General features: G+C 37.7%; 1 protein-coding gene across 1 annotated transcript; it reads left to right on the forward strand.

Moving 5' to 3' along the window:
- The first annotated feature begins 4744 nt into the window (after window positions 1-4744).
- cnppd1 (cyclin Pas1/PHO80 domain containing 1) lies at window positions 4745-21471 on the forward strand. The gene is made up of 8 exons (XM_041264207.1): window positions 4745-4886; window positions 7494-7596; window positions 9132-9213; window positions 14258-14378; window positions 14883-15011; window positions 15616-15677; window positions 19391-19508; window positions 20110-21471. Exons 1-8 carry the CDS (start codon window positions 4824-4826, stop codon window positions 20743-20745), a joined length of 1314 nt encoding a protein of 437 aa, XP_041120141.1. The 5' UTR covers window positions 4745-4823; the 3' UTR covers window positions 20746-21471.
- Window positions 21472-23513: the final 2042 nt, after the last annotated feature.

Here is a 23513-nt window from a genome sequence, read left to right on the forward strand (position 1 = left end):
ATTCCTTCTTCAATTTCAGTATCTCCCATATGATATTTATAATGCATGTTTTTATTGCCTGCGTGCAGTACCTTACACTTTTCTCTATTAAATGTAATTTGCCATGTGTCTTGTCTAGATCATTTTGAATGACCTTTGCTGCTGCAGCAGTGTTTGCCACTCCTATTTTTGTGTCATCTGCAAAATGATTACTATACCAGAATGATTACTATACCAGAATCTAAGTCAATATGTAGATTAGGAATAGCAGAGGACCTAATACGTATCCCTGTGGTACAACACTGGTTAAATTACAGTATTATTTTAAGAAGGATAACACTTTTTTTTTGTAAAAATGCTGACGAAGACAGCTGACCGCAAAAAGTGCCTCCTACAATTGTGGCCATAAACACGGGTTTAAAGCTGTTTTGTACATCGGTCACAGAGACCAGGAGACTGGAGTGAATGACTGCTCTTGCATTTAAGATTTAATATATATTGCAAAATCATAAATATGTGCTACCCATTTATTTAAAATAAAATAATAATAATAATAATAATAATAATAATAATAATAATAAAAAAAAACACACTGGTAGGCAATTTTTTAATCTAATAAGCCAATATTCAGAATGTAGTGTACAATTAAATTGTTCAAAACTGTCAGCTAAAAATACTTTCTTTTTTTTTTATTAGATTTTTTTTAATTGTACTGATACAGTTCTTAAATTGGTGACAAATTAAAAATATTGAGCGTTAGTGTGATTCGTAATTTTATTGGATGCAGAGCTCCAGAAAACAGATGGGGGGACGACATGATATACTATACAGGGAATCATGGTGATTGAAGTTCTGCATTGGAGATGACATAATAGAAAAAAAGCCATATTATCCCGCTAGATGCTTTCAAAGCAGGCCAAATTTGGCCGGAAAAACGGCAATCTCAGCACTGGGGCAGCAGCCTAAACGTCACATGCGAGACGCACGCATTACCTATTAAAATGAATCTACCCTCAAGCTCAGTGTACGAATAAAACGTGAGTTCTTATAATTTGTTTTAGAAAAAATATATCCAACTTGCCAACTTCACCACCCATACCCTCCTCTGCTGACTGATCACCCTCTGTAACCCCTATTATCCTACCCTCCTTCTCACCCCTCTCTGACCCCTGTTCCAGAACCACAAACCCACCACATGTGCTCTGGACCCCCCCCCCCCCCTTCCACCCACCCACTCACCTCTTCCAGGCTGCTCTCTGGCTGCTTCCCCTATGCCTTCAAACAAGCCTGCATCACAACCATCTTAAAAAACCCTCCCTGGATCCCTCATCCTTCCAGAACTACTGTCCTGTCTCCCTCCTCCTGTTCCTCTCTAAAACCTTCGAGCGAGCAGTACACCACCAGCACTCTGCTTCCTGTCGACACATTCCCTGCTCGACCCCCTCTGATCTGCCTTTTGCCCGGCACACTCCACTGAAACTGTTTTTCTCTCCGTCACCAACTCTCTGCTGTCTTTGACACAGTTGACTACTCTATTCTCCTGTCCTTCCTTGCTGACTTGGGACTCTCCGGCACTGCTCTTGCCTGGTTCTCCTCCTATCTCTCTGAGTGCATTACCGGGTGCCTCTTGCTCTCTTTCGACTGGTGTCCTCCAAAGCTGAGTCCTGGGATGACTCCTGTTTTCTCTCTACACCTGCTCCCTGGGTGCTCTCATCTCCTCACATGGCTTCTTGTATCACTTCTATGCTGACTTCTATACTCTGACATTTCCTCCCGTATCTCTACCTGTCTCTCCTGGATGCACTCGTATTATCTCAAACAACCTCTCCAAATCAGACCTCCTTTTCTTCCCCCATCATTGATCTCTATCTCTATTCCTCTTGAATCCACCAAGAACCTTGTCATCACCCTTGACCCCTCCCTCTCCTATTCTCAGCACATCTTGACTCTGGCATGCTCCTGTCGCTTCATCCTCAGCAACATATGCAGAATTCGCCACTTTTCTCACCGATTACTCCACACAGCTCTGAGTTCAGGCTCTGGCACTGTCCTTCTTCAACTACTGTCTACCTGACTGACTGCTGACTACCTCCTGGCCAACCTCCCTGCCTCTGCTATCCGTCCACTCCAGCTCATCCAAAACTCTGCTGCTTGCCTTGTCTTTACCCTGCCTCATTTCTCCCACACTACACTGCTGATCTGCTCTCTGCACTGGCTCCCTATTGCTGCTTGCATCCAATTCAAAACTCTTGTACTCGCCTATCCACATTCATCTACGCTCCTAACTATAACTTGTATTTGATTTTACTCTTATATGTAATCGCACTCATGTTTTTTGTAATTGCTTTTATTGGGAATTCATTCTCATCCATTTATCATACTTACTACATGTTCTTACTGTACTTTACTTATATAATCAGATATTTACTAGAAGTTATAACTGTTATAACTGTAATAAGAACATAAGAACATAAGAAAGTTTACAAACGAGAGGAGGCCATTCGGCCCATCTTGCTCGTTTGGTTGTTAGTAGCTTATTGATCCCAAAATCTCATCAAGCAGCTTCTTGAAGGATCCCAGGGTGTCAGCTTCAACAACATTACTGGGGAGTTGATTCCAGACCCTCACAATTCTCTGTGTAAAAAAGTGTCTCCTATTTTCTGTTCTGAATGCCCCTTTGTCTAAACTCCATTTGTGACCCCTGGTCCTTGTTTCTTTTTTCAGGCTGAAAAAGTCCCTTGCGTCGACACTGTCAATACCTTTTAGAATTTTGAATGCTAATCAAACTTGTTCTTACCTATACCTTACCGTATTCTTTATTTTGCTCTTACTTAAATTTGGTCTTATTGTACTTTTATAACTGCTCTTATCTGTATTATGATATTCTGTAATGCGGTATTTTATAGTGTGATAACTTGTAATGTGATATTTTATAATGTGATACTTTGTACTGTGATATTTTGTAACAATTGTCACCCTGGCTAAGGGCGTCAGCTAATAAATAAATAATAATAATAAATAAAACTTATTTTGTAATCTGTAAAAGTAGCAGCTCCCAGAGTTGTCAGGGGTCTGGGGTTTGGGGTGTTTACAATTAAAACCTGAGCCCTTGAAGAGCTCATATACAGGAAAGCTGATATCCTGTTTCAGAACTTAAACACAAACAATGTGTGTGAGATTATGTACTGAATGGGCTTAACGTTGCAGTGATAGATCACAATCATTCACAGAGCTGAATGTTAACTAGATAACAAACAACTATCCCAACGCTGTCTTCGCAGATCAGGGTGCAATCAAGCACTATCGGCACTGGAAAGAGCTCCCCACAGAGTTGTGTGTGGCTTTCATGTCAGAATGTATTGGTAGATTTCATCTGGTTTATGAAAATGTTTAACCAGCCAAGTTGTCTGTCAGTGAGGATTTCACCTGAGAACACAGCATGAAAACAAAAGCAGCCTTGTGAAACTCTGATTAATTACACACAGGTGGCAGAGCAGCGGGCCCACTGACTAAACCATCTGGTGAAGCATCAAATGCCCCGCTCTCGTGTAACGAGATACCCCAAAATGGATTATCTGAATGACCCACTTGTAAGTTTCTGTATACCTGCTACCTGTTCTTCACTGGTAACAATAAACTGAACCTTATCATGAGCTTCAGGAATCCAGGTGAAAGAATCAGGTCTTCTTCTGTGGGGCATGGAAGTATTGGTTTAGGAGGCGCAGGGGAAACCAGCAGAGCCCTGTAAATCTTTGCTTCTGATGTAACACTCCCTGCTGCTGCAAGCAGTCGCAGGAGTAAACACTTTCAGTCAGGATAGGTTTTTTAAATTGTCCCTAAATTATAACAAATTAACACCTATAGTAAGAGTTAAACATTTGCTAAATGAATACTGTTGCTTAATTACTGGGAGGCAGCATTTGAATACAACAGTCTTTAACAAATTAAGGGGGGTAAAAAAAAGCTTATTTAATATACAGGCTGTTATTTGTTATTATTTAGTTTATTACTTTTTTTGCAGTTACCCATATTGAAAGTATTATTATTCAGGACTCTTTGCAACAGACGCTTGTAAATCTGTTTCGCGGTAACATGAATATATTTAACAAAGGTTTTCCGCTCAAACATCGTTAATATTACTTTCACTCAGGGGCAACTAAATACTTGTCCTAACCCAGTTTCCCAGTACTATTTTCAACATGAGCTTAAACGGTAGCCACTTAATGAGGCACTAATACAGATTTTAAATAAAAACAAGTTTCAACTGTTTTTTTTTAGCTTTTGCTTTTTATTTAAACAAAATACACGATAGTACAATATTCTGAGGTAATGTGTCCATACGGAGATCAACAAAGTGAAACTGTTAAAATGTACAGCAGATTAATAAATCGGTAGCAGCTATATTTTTCCATTAATATCTATTACTATTATTCTTCTTGTTAAAAAAGCGTTTTATTTATTTATTTTTTTTAATCATTTTATGTCAAACAATAAAGTCTGAGTCAATTTTAGCCGGAAAGTTACCTCAACGTCGTAAGTTTTAGCTTTCATACTGGCATTAACGTTGGCTTTCAAAACCAAGTGTGCCATCATATAAGAATGATTGAAATCTCCCTGATTTTAAGCCGTTTTCTTCCTTTTTCATTAGTTTTCCTTCCCCTTAAAAAAAAAAAAATCAGCTCCGAAAACATCGACACAGCCATGTTGCTTGGAACCAGATAGCAACAATATCTAAGGAAGTGACTATGAATGACGAAACCACTAATAAAGACCCGTATTGTGTTGGGATACGGGACCTGCGCCACAGTAGAGTGTTGACAAGGTTTTATAGTGTATCATTAAAAATGGATTTTGAGGAATTATTTGATGAAAGGACTTTCTCATTTTCCGACTTCCAAGAGTTTACGGTATGTATAATATAACATGATTATTAAAACGTTTGAAAACATGTACACTAGCTAGTATAACTAAGACGGTTACGAGTGTTGCCTTAGCCGCCCTAACTTTAGTTCCGTATTAACTTTTCCGAATACACGTCTGTGTTGTTACTTAGATTTTTTATTTTTATTTTGGTGATGTCATATCATAAAAGCATAAAGTATCTTCCAGCATTGTTGACTTAAAAATAATGTCTTCCGGTATGCTGGTGAATGTAGATATGGTGAGAAACAGTAAACTTAGAAGTGTTATCATCTTCAACAGTGTTCTCTATAAAGCGTGTAATACAAATGCAAAATAGCAATTCAAATACAATATGCTATATTTTCACTGACCTTCTAAATGTTAAAGTAGTAGACCTTGGCGTGATCCCTGCTGTTTCCCTGGTACCTTGCAGGGTTACCAGCGCTGTATCTCTGAGTAAGACTGTACTCGATACCGTCGCTCTGACGCGGCCCACTACCGTGCATTTGCAAAGCAGTGAAGCTGGGCCTACTACCAACTCTGACCTGGGTGTAATGAAATCTGTCAGTTTCAACAACTGTCATATCATCATTACTGCTTCCAAATTGTGATTTACAAACATGTTAAATAGTTAACTGTCAAAACGTACTGTAACATGGCCGTTGTGTATCTATCCTCGCAGTAATACACTTTATCGTTGTGTAATGCAGGCTGACCTACCCCGCAGGAATACACTTTATCATTGTGTGTCGCATGCTGACCTATCCGCAGGAATATGCATGATTTAAGTGGTGGCGGTTGTAAATACTGTCAAATGTGCACCTAGTGTAATGATGGCGTGTATATATTGTGTAGGTACATTGATTAGACTGAACCACTGTGTTGATATTTGAATACTTTACCCTGCAAGAGAGTACTTATATTCCCTTGATTTACACCACTAGAAACCAATTTATATTATTGTGAGTCTTTTCATTTTCTTAAAGTAGGGGGCTAGAAATCCTAAGTAGAAGGTGGGGGTAGGTATGGAGGTCCACCCCAGCACTGGTGAAGGGGGCAGTGCCCCCCACTGAAAACAAATTTCAGTGTTTGCAGGGTCTAAATCCTGCATAGCTTGGGACTAAATATGTGCCTTACTAGGGACCCAAAATTCAAAATAAGAGTATAACTTTGTTAATTTTTTTTAATGATTTTAGGTGTCGATTTAAAGAGCAAGTAAGTTACTTGTCTATGAAAACAAATTACAAAATTATTTATTAGAATTTTAAAATTACAAACTTGTCTTAGCACACAGTAAATTTAAAAGTAAGTAACATCCTCATAATAAAGCAAACTGTTTGGTTTTGCAAAAAAAATGTACACAAAGAAAAACGTGGTGAAAGAAAGACAGAACCAGACACCAATGAAACAGAGAAATTATATTTCAGGCACAAAAACAACCAATGTCACATTACTATATAGATACCATAATACCAAATGAGACAGAAGATAATGTGAAGCAATTTCTAAATTAAAAACGTAAGGTAAGAAGCAGTATTAATTAGTGCTGGGACAAATATCAGAATATTCAAATTAATATATATATTTTTTTTTACTAAAAATGTTTGCTGCTTAAAATGTTAAGTTACATTAGCCACAGTGACTAACTAAATGAAAGTCTTAGAGGGAACGTAGTTATGGTATAATAATAAAGATCTGCAACAGTATTGGTTGTTACAGAGCTGTGTATCAGGGGCGCAACCAGGATCTGGGCTCATCTGTCAACAGGGGAATGTGCTAATAAAGTTCAGTGAAGTTCAATCTCGTCTCCGTGTTGCATATATTGCTTGCACCAAACTGAAGAACGTGCTGTCGCTACCAGTCGGCGAAAATATGGACATTATGTTCCAACAGATTTATTGTCGGTGAACTTCACATTCCCCAATCTCCTCAATACTAAGCAGATTTTTTTTTTTTTTCACTGGAAATTGTTCTCTAGGATGTTTAGTACAGTTTTTATTTGTGTGTTGGAACTACTGCACTAAAGTAAGGGACCTCCGAGACACATCAGACAGGTAGACCAGGCATCTGTCTTTAACAGTTTAATGTAAAGCTTGTTTGAGTACGTTATGTTATTTAATAATTCACGATCATATACAATTAACTATACAAGAAGGCAAACATTATATTCATTACTTAATATATTACTTGATTGTGTGTTAAATTGGCATTTAAAAATAGGAGTTCTGGCAATGTTTGGGAGGTTTATGTACACTACTATGTAGAGGAGTATTTTCTGGTGTTGGATTCGAGTACTCTGAAATTGTAATGCTGGAGTACTCAAGCAATATTTTTCGAAAATTACCGCTTGTGCATTCAGATCTAGATTATATGCCTCTGATTCTCAGTGCTGCTGGTACAGGCAGTGCAGTTCACTCAACCCAACTGTTTCCCCTGATCTCGGATAAAACTTACAGACCCTAAGTCATATGTTTGAAAAATTGGTTTTATATTTCTTCATTTTCTTTACAATCTACTAAAACAGCAAGTTTTTATAACACAGAGATGTATGTGTACATTTGTATTATCTGAGAATTGTTTCTAATAAATATCATGTTTCTTTTGTTCTCTAGTTTCTCCCTGGTCACCAGAAACTAACAGAACGGGTACGGAAGCGTTTGTATTATGGATTGGATGCAGACTGTACTCTAGATGCACTTTCAGGTCCTGTTACTGGTAGGTTTAAAAAAATAAAAAAATAAACAATCTTCTACTCTTTGGAATGGCATGCTTTATTTCCAGCATTTAAAACTAGTTCTGTAGCATGACACTTTTGTTGGATTATGTCTTAACCAGGGCTTGAATTTCATTGCGGGAATCACGCATTTTCCAAGTTGCTTCCGCATATCTGCAACTTTCAGTGCGGGAAAATCCTTCAGAGATATTTGAAGACACCAAGCTACTGTATTTTTCACCTAATTTAGAATGCCTGAAACGCTACAACAATCTAAAGGAAGTGGGTGTCCGTGACAAAAGCTCTATGAGCCGCTTTCTGAGTAGTTCTGGTTAAAATAAATCAATAAATAAAAGTAGTTCTGGATATTTTAAGTGCCACGAGATGCGATTCCCATACGTGATTCTCGGCCACTATCGTAAAAGCATTATAGAAACTCTGTATGCTGCAGTAAGTAAACAGTTTTCAAGCCCCAAAAACACACATGAGTATAGTGCTGCAGATCGGAGCCTCTCATGGCGTCGCTTCAAAATGCCTTAAATCATGTAATAAAACATTACAGCGTTTGTAAATCATAGTATTATTAACAAAGGCCGCCCTCGTATAATTGCCTTCTTCGTTTAAGGACAGCAGTCATTCTGATCAATTTAAAATAAATGCCACGGTGCCAAATTGAAATAATACCAGAAGCAACTTCTGCTCTGGATCAAAAAGCTATAATGCTCTGCGGCTGCCCGCCTATGTGGATTACTATCAAAAAACGAACTAATGGAAGTCTGGAAAAAGTATTTTGATGTTGAAAAAAGTATATGAACCCTGAGATACTGTACCTATATTGAGTACAGTGTACTTTGTACAAATCACAGTCCATAGGTCAATTATGGGAAACTTAGCTTTTTTTTTTTTTTTGGACAAAGGGCAAGTAGCATTACCAAAATTTTGTGAGACCTGGGAAACCCTGATGTTATAAAGATAAGGAAGGAAGGAGATTGTTTAAGCTTTTGAAGGTTTTAGCTCCCAAAGTGTTATCTCGGAACAAAGCTCAGGGTCCCTTTTTAAATTACCATTTGGTGCACTTTAAAGCTTTCCCCTTGCGATCTGTCTTCCTGCTCCAGTAATTAATATTAAACCCAAATTTGTTTTTTTAACTAACTAAATGAAACCCAAATACTAACAATCTAAAATCTTTTTTTTACATTTATTTAAGTGTTTTTAAATCATTATTTTTATTTGAAACAGGGGCATGTTTGTTTCATTATTCCTTGCAAATGTGTCCTCATGTTGATCTGATTGGCTTAAATGCCTAAAGCAAAGATAAATAAAGTGAGGAGAAATCAGAGGAGCAAAGTTATTTATGATCTTCTATTTTTGACCATCAACGGTTGTCAGTGCATCAATCTAGCCCTAATCCTTTTTTTAAAGTATTGCTGGAAATAAAAAAAAAAATATTTTCTATAAAGGTTTCTAATAACTTAATGCTGATTTTATATTTATGGTCTAATTTCCTTTCTCCTTGTTTGCCTATTTGTTGTTTCAGATATTGCTGTGGAACTGCTTCACAAATCTGCACCAAGTCCAATCCGTAAACTCCACAAGAAGTATGCAGCACACGTGGCAAGGTCTGTTCTTAGCAAAGGCAAAAAAGGCGCTAAAAGGCACATGGTTTGGAGTTCTACTCTGACGTCAATTAGTTGTTCACAATCGTTCAAACAGGAGAAATTACAGTTATTGAACTAAAATCAATATAGCAAGCTGTATAAATACCCCACAAAACACTCTCCCTTTTAGGCGTACAGGAGATGATTAGTCCAGCAAGAATCTCAAATGATCTGCAGTGTCCTTATTGTAATAACTTAAATGTGTATGTATACTACCTGTACAGAACTTACACACTTTCAACTATATTGGTTCAGTACTCTGTACCAAACTATTATACAAGCCTGTTTAGGGATGGGTCGGTATACCGGTTTTTCGGTTTACCGCGGTTTAGGTACATTATGGTATTAATACCGTTCCTTTTATTCTACACCGTAATTGTAATTCCTTTATACAACAGTTAATGCATTTTTCAACTGCAAACACACTTCTTCTAAATCAACCATGGTACTTGCAGCCTTAACAAAGTGTCTGAGGAAGATATTTTTGTGAACTGATACTGCATTTTCATAATGGTTTTGAAGGAAATGGTCAACGACACAGAATACACATTTCAATTGCTACGTTCTGTTACCCAAAGCTTGCTGCGCCGGCTGCTCTTGGCTGCTGTCTTTCTGACGACACACGCAGCTTTTAACACGCCTTCTCCAAAATCTTTCAGAGCAGCACACATTTTCAATGTGCTGTATTTACGTTTGTCTGGATTATCAACAGTCAGTTTAATGTATTTGATTAACATTAACTTTATTGTAAAATTATACATCACTTATCATGGATTTAGTACATCATGTTTGTTTAAGTAATTGGTATATTTATTTAATATAGCATTGACAAAGCTGTTTACGGCTTCATTGTATAATAATGACAAAGTGGCAGCAATAGTTTTTGTGGTTATTTGCATTACTATTAGCAGGTCACTCGTGATCTTTGCATCATCTATGCAGAATGGGCTATGCAGAATCTGCACAGATTTATGTGGGTGGTGAGGGACATCTACAGCGCATCTCCGCAATTCTGTGCAGAACTGCGGAAATCTGTGCCATGAGAACATGACCAATGCCTCAGTTAAAATTAGCACAGTCCTGTGACTGCAGCAGCCTACTTGTTATCAACATATTTTTGTTTACACAAGTTATAACAGTATTCCAGTTTTCTTAGGTAAGTGAAGAAATCTTTCTTTTTTTAAACAAACTTCAAGACCACGGATGACCGTGCAAGAAGGAGACTGATCAGAGAGGCTTCCTAGAGGCCAATGGCAACTTTGCAAGAGCTACAGGTTTTTATGGCCAAGACTGGTCAAAGTGTGCATGTGACAACAATATCCCAAGCACTCCACAAATCTGGCCTGTATGGTAGGGTGGCAAGAAGGAAGCTATTACTCAAGAAAGCCCACCTCGAATCCCGTTTTGAAGTAGATGTCCAATTCCACACATGCACAACATTCAATGGATTTCGTCAGATGGCTGGAAAACACGCAGATACCTACGTCATTTTCTGTGACATTCACCATTACTGGTCCATCAGTGATGGCATCAGTTAGCCATTGTCCAATAGGGAATCAATATCTGCCACATTGATGAAAATGTTCTTTATTGTCACAGCCTTGAACTGTGGATAGTCAGCTACGCTTTTCCAAGGACCTGTCTCTCCTGTGAATTTGGTTGACGTGCTAGTAAGAAGCAGTTCTTCAAAAAAATGAATCTCCTCTTTTCCAAGGACTTGTCTCTCCTGTGAATTTCTTTGCTAGTAAGAACAGGTTCTTCAAAAGAATGAATCTCCTCTTTTACCATTCCTGGCAATAAGGTTATCCCAAATGTTTCATCCAGCATCTCCAAAGAGTGGAGCTGCTGTTGTCTCCAGTATATTTTGAACTGTACACTTTCTTTTGTGCCTACATGTCAATAGACAGTCTTGCAGCTAGAATGTGGTAGCATGTCTGGGTGCTGTTACATGAAGATTTTTCATTAGGAAAATTATTGACTGCATAATCCTTATCTCTGTGCCCTTTAACAATCAAATTAGCCGACTGTGCACAAAGAAATACACAGTTTTCTTTTGAAATCTTCTCCACTAATCCCTGTAACGTTTTCGCTCTTATTTCTGGTTTCTCATCCTTGCAGCTTGATTTCCACTAGCTGTCTGTAAAACTTTTCTAATGTCCTCTGGTGCAACATAGTCATGGAGAAGCTCGGTCCATATGGGAATGTTCGTTTCTTAGATGGAGTTTCCACTTCCACAGCGTCCTCTTAACTTTCCTGTGATGAAACGTTTGCAGAAAATAGAACACATGAACAATGACATCAGTGTATTTGTCTAGATATTGCAGTATATTCAGTGATTGATCAAACCTAAGCAGTGTTCTCTTTTCCTCGTAGACTGCTGCCTCCATTCCCGCCATTTTCTGTGCTATGGGTGACTAGGCAACCTATTTATGCATGTAAATGTAATCAAGAAATATACACTGCATTTGCACTTGACAGAATGCATTTGATTGATTTGAATAATCTATGAAATGGAATTAACAAGTGTTAGTATTTAACCGACTTCCAAGTGCAGTTGATGACACAGCTGTTAGTTATGTTAAAGTAATCGCAGGGGGAATTGTGAATTTACAAGTGTCTGAAATAAGGTACACTGCATTTGCATCCGTTTGCAAAGTATTTGCACTTGACAATGTATTTGATCTTTTTCAAATGCATTTGAATAATCTATCAAATGCATTTAGCAAGTGTTCCTATTTAACCAACTAGAAGTACAATTAATGATACAGCTATTAGCAATACATAGTCAAAGTAATCGCATGGTTAATTGAGAAGTGTTTTAAGTAATTTCAGAACACAAAATGAATTAGGAACATGATTTAACCCTTTGCGGTCCTATGTCAGACCAGGTCTGACATTTAAATTTTCCCTTTCCATTCCGATGTTGGACCCTCTCCGACATCATCAAAAAGACGTACAAGTCTCTAGTCCGTTTTTTTTTTTTTTTTCGGAAAAAGCTGAGCAAACCTTTCAATGGCCAAGTGAGACTGATAGGAGCCGAATAAAAAGGGGGGCGTATCTGAGAGACCCATGCACCACAGAGATAACACGGACATAAACAAAGGAGATAGCTGCTTCTGAATCCGTTGCTCAAAGAATATCACAGACATTTGCAGAGCTTTTTGAGATGTTATAGTAATAGAATAATGACTTGGATCGCATTATTGAGGAGTTTGGTGATAGAATGAATGATCAGGAGAGTATTTATCAGTATGCACATCTATAAAGGGGTATGTCAAAAATACAGTGAAAAAGGGTGGGGGCTTGGCTGGAGATTAGGTGCTCAAAATACTAATGAAAACAAAAGGCGAAATGAAAAGGTAAAATAAAACAGTAATAAAACTTCAAAATAAAGGTGGTGTTTACGCAGTGCCCCCACTGCCACTAAATCGGTCAGCTCAGGTCTCCATCCTATGCTGTTATGCACTATACACTGGGGTGGCCAGGGTTCCTCTTCTAATCACACATGTCCCCAATTAACAATTTATTTTATTTATTATTTTCTCTCTCTAAACTGGCTGTCTTCCTCAGCCGTGCTTGCGTGGTTTGTTCTCTCGCTCCAGGCACTGGCGTTCTTGCCTAGTGTTTTGTTTACACTGGACTTCTCAGCCAATATTGCCAATCACGACCACCCGAATGCATAACTAAGCACAGTACTTATAGGCTGAACCATCCCCCAAGGCCCGTCTCTGAGCCACTCGGAGAGTGGAAAAGCCAACACACCCTCTTCCCCACGACTGACAGGTGGATTTTACAAGGCTACTGCCCTCTTCCTGCAGAACCATGCATACGTTAGACAGTCTGCATAGAGCTCCCCTGTTACACAGGGAATAGTTTGATTTGATGGAGAAAAGCTTCAATGTTTGCAATTATTGGTGAGGAGTCTCTGTATATATTTGTAGTGCTGGTAAAAATAAAGAGAATTGTATTATACTTTTCATTACGTCGTGTAACCTATGCTGCATTTTCTATTGTTTTCTTAACTAGGTAATGAGTGAAGTCTGGGCTATGCAGGAAGCCCACCAATCATTCTCATTACGTATTTGATTAGCAACTCCTGCAGTCATGTGTTTTAGCCTTCATAATCCCTACAGGCAGCAGTTACTGGGAGATAGAGAGGAGAACCTGACCTCTGAGGAGGAAGCACATTTGGAGTTTGTTTCTCTTCTGATCCAAGTTCGAAGAAATCTATGTGGTTCTGGTGAGAAGCTAGAGGTCCTGTTTCTATGGTCACTGCTTATTTTTATCTCCGTCAGGCTTTTACCCACTCCTCATAATGTACTGCACTCACTAGGAGTCCTGAATTGTAATTCTTACTGTACATTTTCAACTTTTGTCACCCTTGGAAAATACATTGTTGACAAGAAACCCATTCAACATTCGACTAGGTTTCATAAATGCACACAAAAAATGAAACATCGGATGAGAGTGGGATATTTATTTGGTCTGCTTAGTGTTGTGTGCACACACATTTTTACAGCACTTTTCTTTAGTATTAGGCAATGTTTAGCTGAATAGTTGTTGAACTTATGTTAAAATGCAGTTGTTACCGGAGTCATACAGTGCAGTATACAAATTACTTTAACTCAAAGTAATCTTTGTGCTTTTGATATTCACAGGCTTTAGCATGTGACACCCGCTTGCGAAACACTGTTTCAGTAGTACTCTGTAACAAACCAGCTTCTAGTCAGATAACTCTCTCGAGCGGTTAACACAACTGCAGATCGCACTGACTTAAATATGGTACGTGCAGAGGTACCATATTTTTTGACTTATATAGCCGGCTTTGGCTACCACTGTATATTCGTTTTTGAAGGAACTCTGGGTTGTAAACTGTTTTACTTCTCGTGTACAAACCATTGTAACAGAAGTCATTGCACATCTATTAGGCTCTTGGGGATGCTTTGTTTTTGTGTAAATGGCAAGTGTTGATGTATTTATTATTCGTATTATCTGTTTCTCTTAGGGAAGCGTGTATTTCTCCCTGTGCCATGATGCTGGCTTTGGTTTACATTGAAAGGCTGAGACACAGAAACCCTGAGTACCTTCAACAAATCTCCTCATCTGACCTTTTTTTGATCTCAATGGTGAGTAGATGGAGCGATTCGCAAATTCTGTACCTTTTCCAGCCTGCACGACAGTATTACATTTGCTATAGACACTGTAAATGGGGACTAGAAATACATGTTTATTTTTAACCAGAGTTCTCGTTTCTGATGTTTAGACCTCACAAAACAAATTATTGTATGTAGTAGTTCTCTAAATAAGGTAACATTAAACTGATTTTTAAATAACACATTTTCTAGTACTACAGTACAGTAGTTTTATTGTGAATATTTAAATCTTCCTTTTTAGTTCTTTTAAAACTACTGCTGAGGTTTGGCACATTTTTCCTGTTTTATTTATGGTTGGTTTTATTCTAACATTGTGTTGAAACTAAAACATGCAATACAGACAGCACATTTCTACAAATGCGAGTGTCAACAGATTGAATTTATAAGAAGAGATAAGAAATGAATTAGCAGTGTTAGTGTGGGATCAGTGAGTGAATGCCCTGCAGTGATATGTATTTTGCTTGTGTTGGATTCCAGATGGTTGCCAGCAAGTACCTGTATGATGAGGGAGAGGAGGAAGAGGTGTTCAATGATGAATGGGGAGCTGCTGGGAAGCTGGATGTGCACACAGTTAACAGCCTGGAGATGAACTTCCTCAAAGCCATTGTAATTATTATTATTGTAATGATTAGTACCTCCACCAGATGCTGTACAATCAAACTTGTTGTTTTTTTAGGGTTCTCCTTCAAAAAATGGGGAACCGTATGTGCTTTTAAACTCTACAACTCTAGCCAAACGTTTAGCACTACCTAGATATAATGCAATCAAAGAAACTGCTAAATGATATCGCAAAAGTCTACTGTAAGCCATAATAGTAGTACAGTATTTCGTGTTGAATTTTGAAATTGAGTTTTTTAATTTGTCAGTTTAAGTATTTGGAAAACTGCAAAGCGGCATGTAATTCAATATGTTAACTTAACATTATTCAGAGGTTTCATTCGACTAGAAAGCACACTCTAAAGGGTGATGCAAAACTTTTGGCCATAGCTGTACATGGTGAGCATAAAAGGCTTGATTGTGCATCAGTCTTGACTAAGCTAGTATCATACACTTCACTCCTTTCAGATTGCATTTCACTAGAATTTTTTCAAAAGATTTTTGTCTTCTATCTTCTGTTCATTAATAATATGTGTATAAAGTTGGATTGCATTGTATATACTCTGTATTTTGCTAGGTTGGTTCTTGCTAACTGCGACTGCTTTTGTTTTAGGACTGGAGTCTCTACGCTGATCCCAGCGAGTTTTTTGAAATCTTAATCCGACTGGAAACCTGGTAAGTTTACCCGTCTCTGTGTGGGATCATTCAAGCTTATGTAATAGCATTTTTGAGATTTGTCTGCCAACTTTTAGTATCAATAATTATTTAATGATTTGATTTCAATATATAGAAATATATTCACATGTATAAATGTAGTACCCACCAGAAAGCTCTTGCCTGGTATATACAAGATTTGGAAAATACTGTGAACAGTTTCAAAAGCAAAGTGAAGTAAAACATCCATAATCTCTCAATTGAACTTTAGTTTAATTTTTGCTTTTATGTTTTTCAAAAAGGAATTATAAATCTGTATCAACTAAAAAGTCAGTTTAATTTAAACCTAAATAAAGCCAATTGTCTTTCCCGGGCCTGCTTTGCATTTTCTTTATTCTAAAGGCTGGCTCCCTCATGGTTTTTATTTTGTACTTTAAATTCAGCTGATTGACTTTGAACATGAACAATAGGCTATCAACTCGACATGCTTTGTAGACAACAATTACAATGTTATTTAAAAAGTTGTGCTATGTTTGTTATGGAGGCAAGGTAGGATTAATGTACATCATTTCAAGCATGGAAGTGGTAATATCCTTCTATGGGGCTGTTTTTCCTCTAATGACATTGGAAATTTTGTTCTAATACATGGTAAAATGGATTCCATAGCATGCCAAAATATTAGCCAATCATCTGAAACCCTCCACTACAGAACTTGGTTTAAAGTGCAACTGGGCATTCTAACACGACAACGATCCAAAGCACACATCTAAATCTACTCAGAATGGTTAAAGAAAAATAAAATCAAGGTTCTGGAATGGCCTAGTAAAAGTCCCAATCTAGTTGAAGAAAGCTGTGCACAAGAGAAGACCTCAGAATTTGAATGAACTGGGACAATTTTGCGTTGAAGAATGGTAAAAAGGCAATAAAGAATCATGCCAAAAGCTCGTTGACAAATAGCCTAATCGCTTAGAACATAAGAAAGTCTATAAAAGAGAGCAGGCCATTCGGTCCATCTTGCTCATTTGGTTGTTAGTAGCTTGATCCCAGAATCTCATTAAACAGCTTCTTGAAGGATCCCAGAGTGTCCACTTCAACAACATTACTGGGCAGTTGGTTCCAGACCCTCACAATTCTCTTTGTTTTATAGATTGAATTCTGTGGGTTCATAGGACTCTCTGTATTACGGCGGTAGTACAGAGGCTATCTTCAGGCTTGGAGATAGCCCGTAACTGTGTAGTGTAGTGCTGCTCATTCTACAGTTACACAGTCTTCTTGACTGTATAGTTAGCTGGTGCGCATCTGTTCTTGAAATCTTCTGCTTTTGTGGGATTGCCTTGCTACTGTTGTGCTTTAGCACAAGATTGACATATTCTTCTTTGTACCCCGGTACTAGAGTGGACGCAACCTTAGAGTAGGTACTCGGCAACGACTCTATATTGACGCGATACATAATTCGAACGGTACCTATCCTCATGGTACTGACGGTATACCTTGGCACTGGGGCTGTTAGGTGAGTATTAACATCCCATACCATTGTCTCGTTGCAGACATTGCGGTGCGGACGTTGCTGTACTGACATCTCAGTACCAGTGGTACTAACAGTTGGTACCGAGCTGTTTTTCAGTTAGTTTTGATACCAGTAGTATTCATACTCGGTACCTAAACTACTTCAGTACCAGGTTTGCTGGTACCATTGCTGACAATACCAGAATTGGTACCAAGCTTGCTTGCTTTTGGTACCAAGGCTACATTTCTCTTAGTCTTTTAAAAAGTTTTTTTTAATAGCAGTTATCAGTTTCTGTCTGGTAAATGAAGACTAATAATGAAATCACTTCTGAGAAATACAGTTTTAAAGATATTCAGAGTACATCACTGCATTTTCTGGTAACATTCTGAAAAGAAAGTTTAGAGCCTTGTACTGGTAATTCTTTGATATTTGTATTTTTTTTTTTTTTTTCACTGCATATATCAATATGTTTTCCTGTTCAGTCAGGTCAGTTGCTGAGCTTGCCTTAACGACTACAGGCTTGCCTGCTCACACATTGCAAGATAAGGGCAATCTTATTCACAGATCTGCATTTGGAAACATGTCAAACACAGCGAGCGCTACTTCTGCATCTGAAAGATAAAAAGGCACACTAGGAAGCCTGCTGTTTACAACTCGAAGACCACAATATCCACGTCACAGTAAACACAAAGTCACTTCAAGGTGCTGTCAACACTATTTACACACTCCTTTTAAAAAAAGGAACAACAAACTATTCAAAAACCACTCGCATGCCGTAATGCTTTTGTGTCAGGAGCAGAGATGCCAACAGATATGATTTGGCTGTAGCAGCTACTATTTTGGAGGTTTGCTACAGTGCTACCTTGAAGGGGTATAATACTATCTTTTGTTTTGTTTGTTTTTTTATAACCATTTTTTATAAAAAATAAAAAAATAAAAAAAAACCCTCACCAGAAAAGACATTTTCTGTTTACATTACATTATATTCTATTGATGTAAGTTGCCTAAAATGTGTTATCATTGATAGTTCATCAAGAACATCACCCAAAACCAAGGTGAAACATTTTAACATTTAACCTAGCTACTGAGTCAGCTCTCTAAACATTGAAACAATCAAAAATGTAATGAGCCTGTGCTGGAAACGAGTCGTTTAAAATGGTATGTGCTGGCTGCAAAAAAGTAGCAAGCAGACAAAATTTGAATGACAAATTCAGCAACATTTTCAAGTTTTGTAAACCTTTAAAACTTATGTTTACAGATTAATTAATTAAAATGAATGTGTAATTCCCATAGCCTGTTTTGCCGCCTCTAATCCCAAAATGTTAGACACAGGAAAAGCGTTAACTTCAAACCTGAAATGACAAAACCAACACTTTTATGTTTTTCTTTATACAAACTGCACATTTTTAGCAGTATGTAGAAATGTCATTGTACAGTGAGGAATTCCCCAGTAATGAAGCTGGTATTTGACCCCGTTGCTGCCGGAGCATGTAGCTACTGTATTGCTGCTTCTACTTGATACAAGTATGAAATGAACGGGGGAGGTGAAGAGATGTAAAATACTGTAAGAAAAAAAGATCAAGGTTGTCAGAAATATCGAGAGAAATTTGTAGAATGGTCATTCATTAAAAGAAGTAGAGTGTCTAAATCTCACATCTACTGTAAAGACTGCCGGACAGACATCACTGTGAAACGTGACTGTATCGCTCACATAGGTACTAAGAAACACCAGCAATAAGCAAAATCTGACACTCCCCATTACTGTATGTTTGTGCAAATGGGTTTTGAGGGTTAACTCGCTTTAAACAATTGTTGGATACAACACAGCATTTTGTGTTTTGATAGTTGCAGAGTAGTAAAAATTAATAAAAAAAAATAATTTGACTTTATTGTTTTTATAGTTTTGAGACTGAATATTTAAATTCCAAATTTAAAAAAAAGGAAAGAAAATCAGTGGTGAAGTATCTTATTTATTTTTTAATTTCTGAATGCTGTTTGTTTACGATTACCACAATTCTAGATTGAACAGCAAAAATGAAGTCATTGGCTTGCCAGCCAGAGCCTAGGAACCTTTTAATTTCTAGGGGCTAGCAGCCACTGACATACGCTACTATTTTCTCCTTTTAAAAGTTGGCATCTCTGCAGGAGTGTAATAATACTCACATGATTTATAATTTTGGAGGGCACTGCAAAATGTGTTTAAAGTGATTTTCTTTTTTAATTCCAGTATTGCAGAAAAGCAGGGTTTGAAGCGAGGCTGGTTTACCTACACTGACCTATGTGTGTTACTGGAGCAGTCGACATGGCAACAAGCATTTACTCACATGTATCGACACTTCGCCAAAGTAAGGAGCTCACATTCCATGACTGCAGAGGCCAGCATTCTTGCATTTAATGTTTTTTATATTTGGCATATATGGGCTATTCAGTTTCCAGATTTCTTAACAAATCACATTAAAGTGGTATGAAATGAAGTTGCCTTCTTCAGCCAGATCATTTCATTTATTAACTGTATGAAGGGTGTTGGTTTCGGTTCAATTTCATGAAAATTTGCATTTGAAGATGAAACTTGTCTTAATGTTTCAGCATTAACCGATGGGTAAAGTTTGTAGCCAATCAGAAAAGCCACACATCACTTTTTATATATATTTTATTTTTTTATATTGACTGGATGTGTTCTGCACTTAATTTTATAGAGAAGACCGTGAAGAAATATTTAATGTCATTTTTTAATATTTTTTTTTTATTGTACACTTACTACGATTTAAACTATGTAAACACCTGTATGTGACCTGTTAAATGTTCATGCAAACTTCTAAACCCTTAATACTTGGCTAATGTTTAATCGCTAAGCTTTTAGCACCCCAGTATATCACAATATCTCAGTTCAGTCTTTAAGTCAGTCTGAACGGTGCTCTGACGCTTCTTCTTTCTTCTCTGTTGCAGCTGGCCTGCATGTTCAGCCTGGTTTACCTCACCAGTGTTGCTGGTTTGATCGCCTCCACAGCTGTACTTCAGCAAATGTTGTTCGTAAGAGTGAAGCCGCCCTCTGCTGTCCTCCAGCAGAGCGAGACTCTGGGGTTTCCACTGCAGCCCCTGAGCCCTGTGGTGCCCCCTCAGTATGTCTCCACCTCCGACCTTCGCTGCTGCATCTGGGGTAATGACAGTCGAGACAGGCGCTCTGGCACAGCTACTACAGCACTCTGTTTCTGGGGCTCCTTTCTCCCCACCCTGACCTACTGCACTGACCCTCAGGCTGCCCAAGAGACTGACCAACTCCCCCTTTATTGCCCTAATTGCCTCAAAATGCCCAAGGAGTCCGGACTGCCCCCTAAGTGTGGAAAACCCAACACAACAGAATATGGCTCTCCCCACGAACATCTTCCTCTTGGACTGGGTTTGTGGTCTGGACCTCATGATGGACAAGGGCTAAAAGGCGAGGAGAGCGGTGAGGGTGTCTCCAGGAGACTGGCCGACCCTCTGTTTAGCGGTCTGTCCCCAGAAGCCCTGAGAATACGTCAGTGTTTTATAGATGCAACAGCACCTTTGGGGAAGGTCCAGACCTTTGTTTTGCCAAGCTAGAAAGGGAAGGCCAATTACAAACCAGCACATTCGATTTCTATTTTAAAAACAGATTGAAAATATTCTCTCTCAATGTGGGCTCCATTGTTCTCCTGTATTTATACATACTGGAACTAACTGGTTTTGTGCAATGGAAAGCTGAGCCATGTGTTTTCTCTCCCTCATAGTGTATTGTAAATAACATTCTTTACCAACACAGTTTATCAAGGCTTGATTACATTACAGTAGGGCAGTGTCTTTTTGGAAACAGGCTCAAAGGGCTGTTCTGAAATAACTTTCTTTATACAAAGCTTTCCCATCACACCTAAGAAATCATATCCGCCAGCATGATCTGCACATATGTAGGGATTGTGCATATAACCATTCATGGAAGAAAATGAATGTTGGCTTTCACTCCAGAAAATACTTCACTCTATTCAATATACTTTTAATTTTTATTCCATCATTGTTATATGACAACGTACATTTAAACTTGTCATAACTAAGGGTTAAAAATCCAGTTCCCCACCCTGATTTATTCTGGTGCCCCTGTTGTGTTCAATTTGTCATATCTACTTTGTGTAGACAAGTAGCTGCTACATACAAAATGTGTTTGTTGAGCTGAGATGCAATTCTTTGTGGACTTAAAGGATACCTAATAACCTTTTTTCTATTGTTACATGTTCCCATTTGTTGCTACAACTGTTTACGTAAGCTGTGTTTATTGTTTTAATTATCATTTTTCTTTTTACATTTTGACTACTTTTTTACTTTTAAATTGCATTCACTGCCTCCAGTTATGGCTTCCAGTGTACCTGCATGGACCTCTCAGAACTACCTTTCCCATCATCCTCCTGCTCACGTTAAAATCTGTCTCCGTTACATATAAAATTAAAGCAATGCACACACCTTACATAAACAGTTGTAGCAACAAATGGGAACATGTAACACAATAAAATAAAAAGGTCCTGATGTACCCTTTTAAAAGGCAGGCTGGAGAGCTTTTCATCATCCCAACAGGAGGATTTCAATTAAGTTGCGTATAAGAGGTGATGCTTTAAGGCACTTGTTTGTGGTTTTGTGTTCTTAAGCATTATGGTGGAGAGATTTCAGTGTATTGCTATTTCAGCATTTCCAGCTATTGCAAATGTCTAATATTGGGGTAATTTTTTTAATACTTTAACTATGTCTATAATAAATTTATTTGTGGTTGTGGAAATGTTATGCTCTAAGCTAACGCTCCCTTGCTGAACCTGCAAGTCTTGACAGTAATCCAGCCACCTTTATTTAAAAAAGCATCTGTTTCAAAGGCCTATTGTAGATGGTGGTGGTGGGGCTCTGGGAGCCAATTCAGAAGAGGCTCAGAATGTGCTGATGAGAAAACCTGGAATCCAGGTACTTTTGATTTACATGTTAATGCAGTGAGGGGATTTGACATGGTAATACCGAGGGAGACAGAAAGTTACTTGGGGTGTATTATTTGGAATGTAAGATTGGTTTGTGCTTTGTTCAATTGTATTTTCATTTTGTTTCTTTAAATTACATCTTTACAGGTCCCTTTGTATTATACTATGAGGACTACATGCTTAAATTTGCAAGCTGGGAATAAAACTGATTTGATATAATATATATATAGCTAATATATATATAATATTATATATATCTAAGATATATATATATAGATATATATATATATATATTATATATTAGACCATCCATGTAAGTACTCTACATGGGAAAGCATGTTGTGTATGATGCTGCATATTTGGTAACATTAAGCTGAGTTGTCCTTGATTTTTAGTTTTGGTTGCTGTGTCAGTGCTTTTTGGAATACTAGATCATTATAAGTAAGAGTTATTTACCTTATGAAAATTAACCTTTCATTTAAGATGAGTATCTTGTTTTTTGGCACGTACCAGGTTATGGTTTTTGGGGTTGTAAGTTGCCGGTAGCTGGAGGCATGTAGATGATACAGGTATACTGTATTTTAAAAAATATTTAAAAACATAGTACTCATCCACAGCCCATCTATCCACACAAACATCTAGCTTGTATATAAATATGAAATTCAAACTGATGTACAGTATTTTGTTTTTAGCACTTCTTAAATTCAGCCCATTCTGATCTATGTTAAACTGAGATATCCCCTTCACTTGTGTTTTGATTTTAAGTGATGTTCTAAAACAAAACCAACAATGAAAAAGGCCATTCACATTGGTTGCATGTTTGGACACCCCTTGTTCTGTATTGTTTAACAGATTCCTAGTGATACTCCAGATTATGGTCTTAAGACAGTTTAAAGGTTAATTTTAATTAAATGTCCAATATCCTACCCGATATAGCAACAAAATACACGCTGAATGTTGATTGTTATTCACAATCTCGTTTTCAAAACATGATTCTTGTTTATTCAGGTAGATTGATGTGGGACGCACAGTATTCCGAGGGGTGTGGGGGAATGCTTAAAACTTGTAGACTTTTTGTTTTGTATGATATCCAGGTGTCAATTAGTTATGTAAATATCCCTCTGTTCAACAGCAGAAACTGCTAACATACTTGACAAAAAACAGGATTGCTATTATTTAATTTGAAGTAATATTTGAAGAGAGATTTTTCGGAATGAGCTCTCCATTGTAATGAACTTGTTGGTGCAAGGGGTGGCTGAGTACATGCAAATTGTACATGTAATGACCCGCATGCAAGGTTGCATAAAAGCAGGTTTCACTTTTTTACGCAAAGGCAGAATGTAAACCTTGCTGTATAAACTTTTGTATCATGCTGTATTTAAT

Source organism: Polyodon spathula, chromosome 11 (genome assembly GCF_017654505.1).
Source record: "Polyodon spathula isolate WHYD16114869_AA chromosome 11, ASM1765450v1, whole genome shotgun sequence".
In the NCBI taxonomy this organism is placed as follows: domain Eukaryota; kingdom Metazoa; phylum Chordata; class Actinopteri; order Acipenseriformes; family Polyodontidae; genus Polyodon; species Polyodon spathula.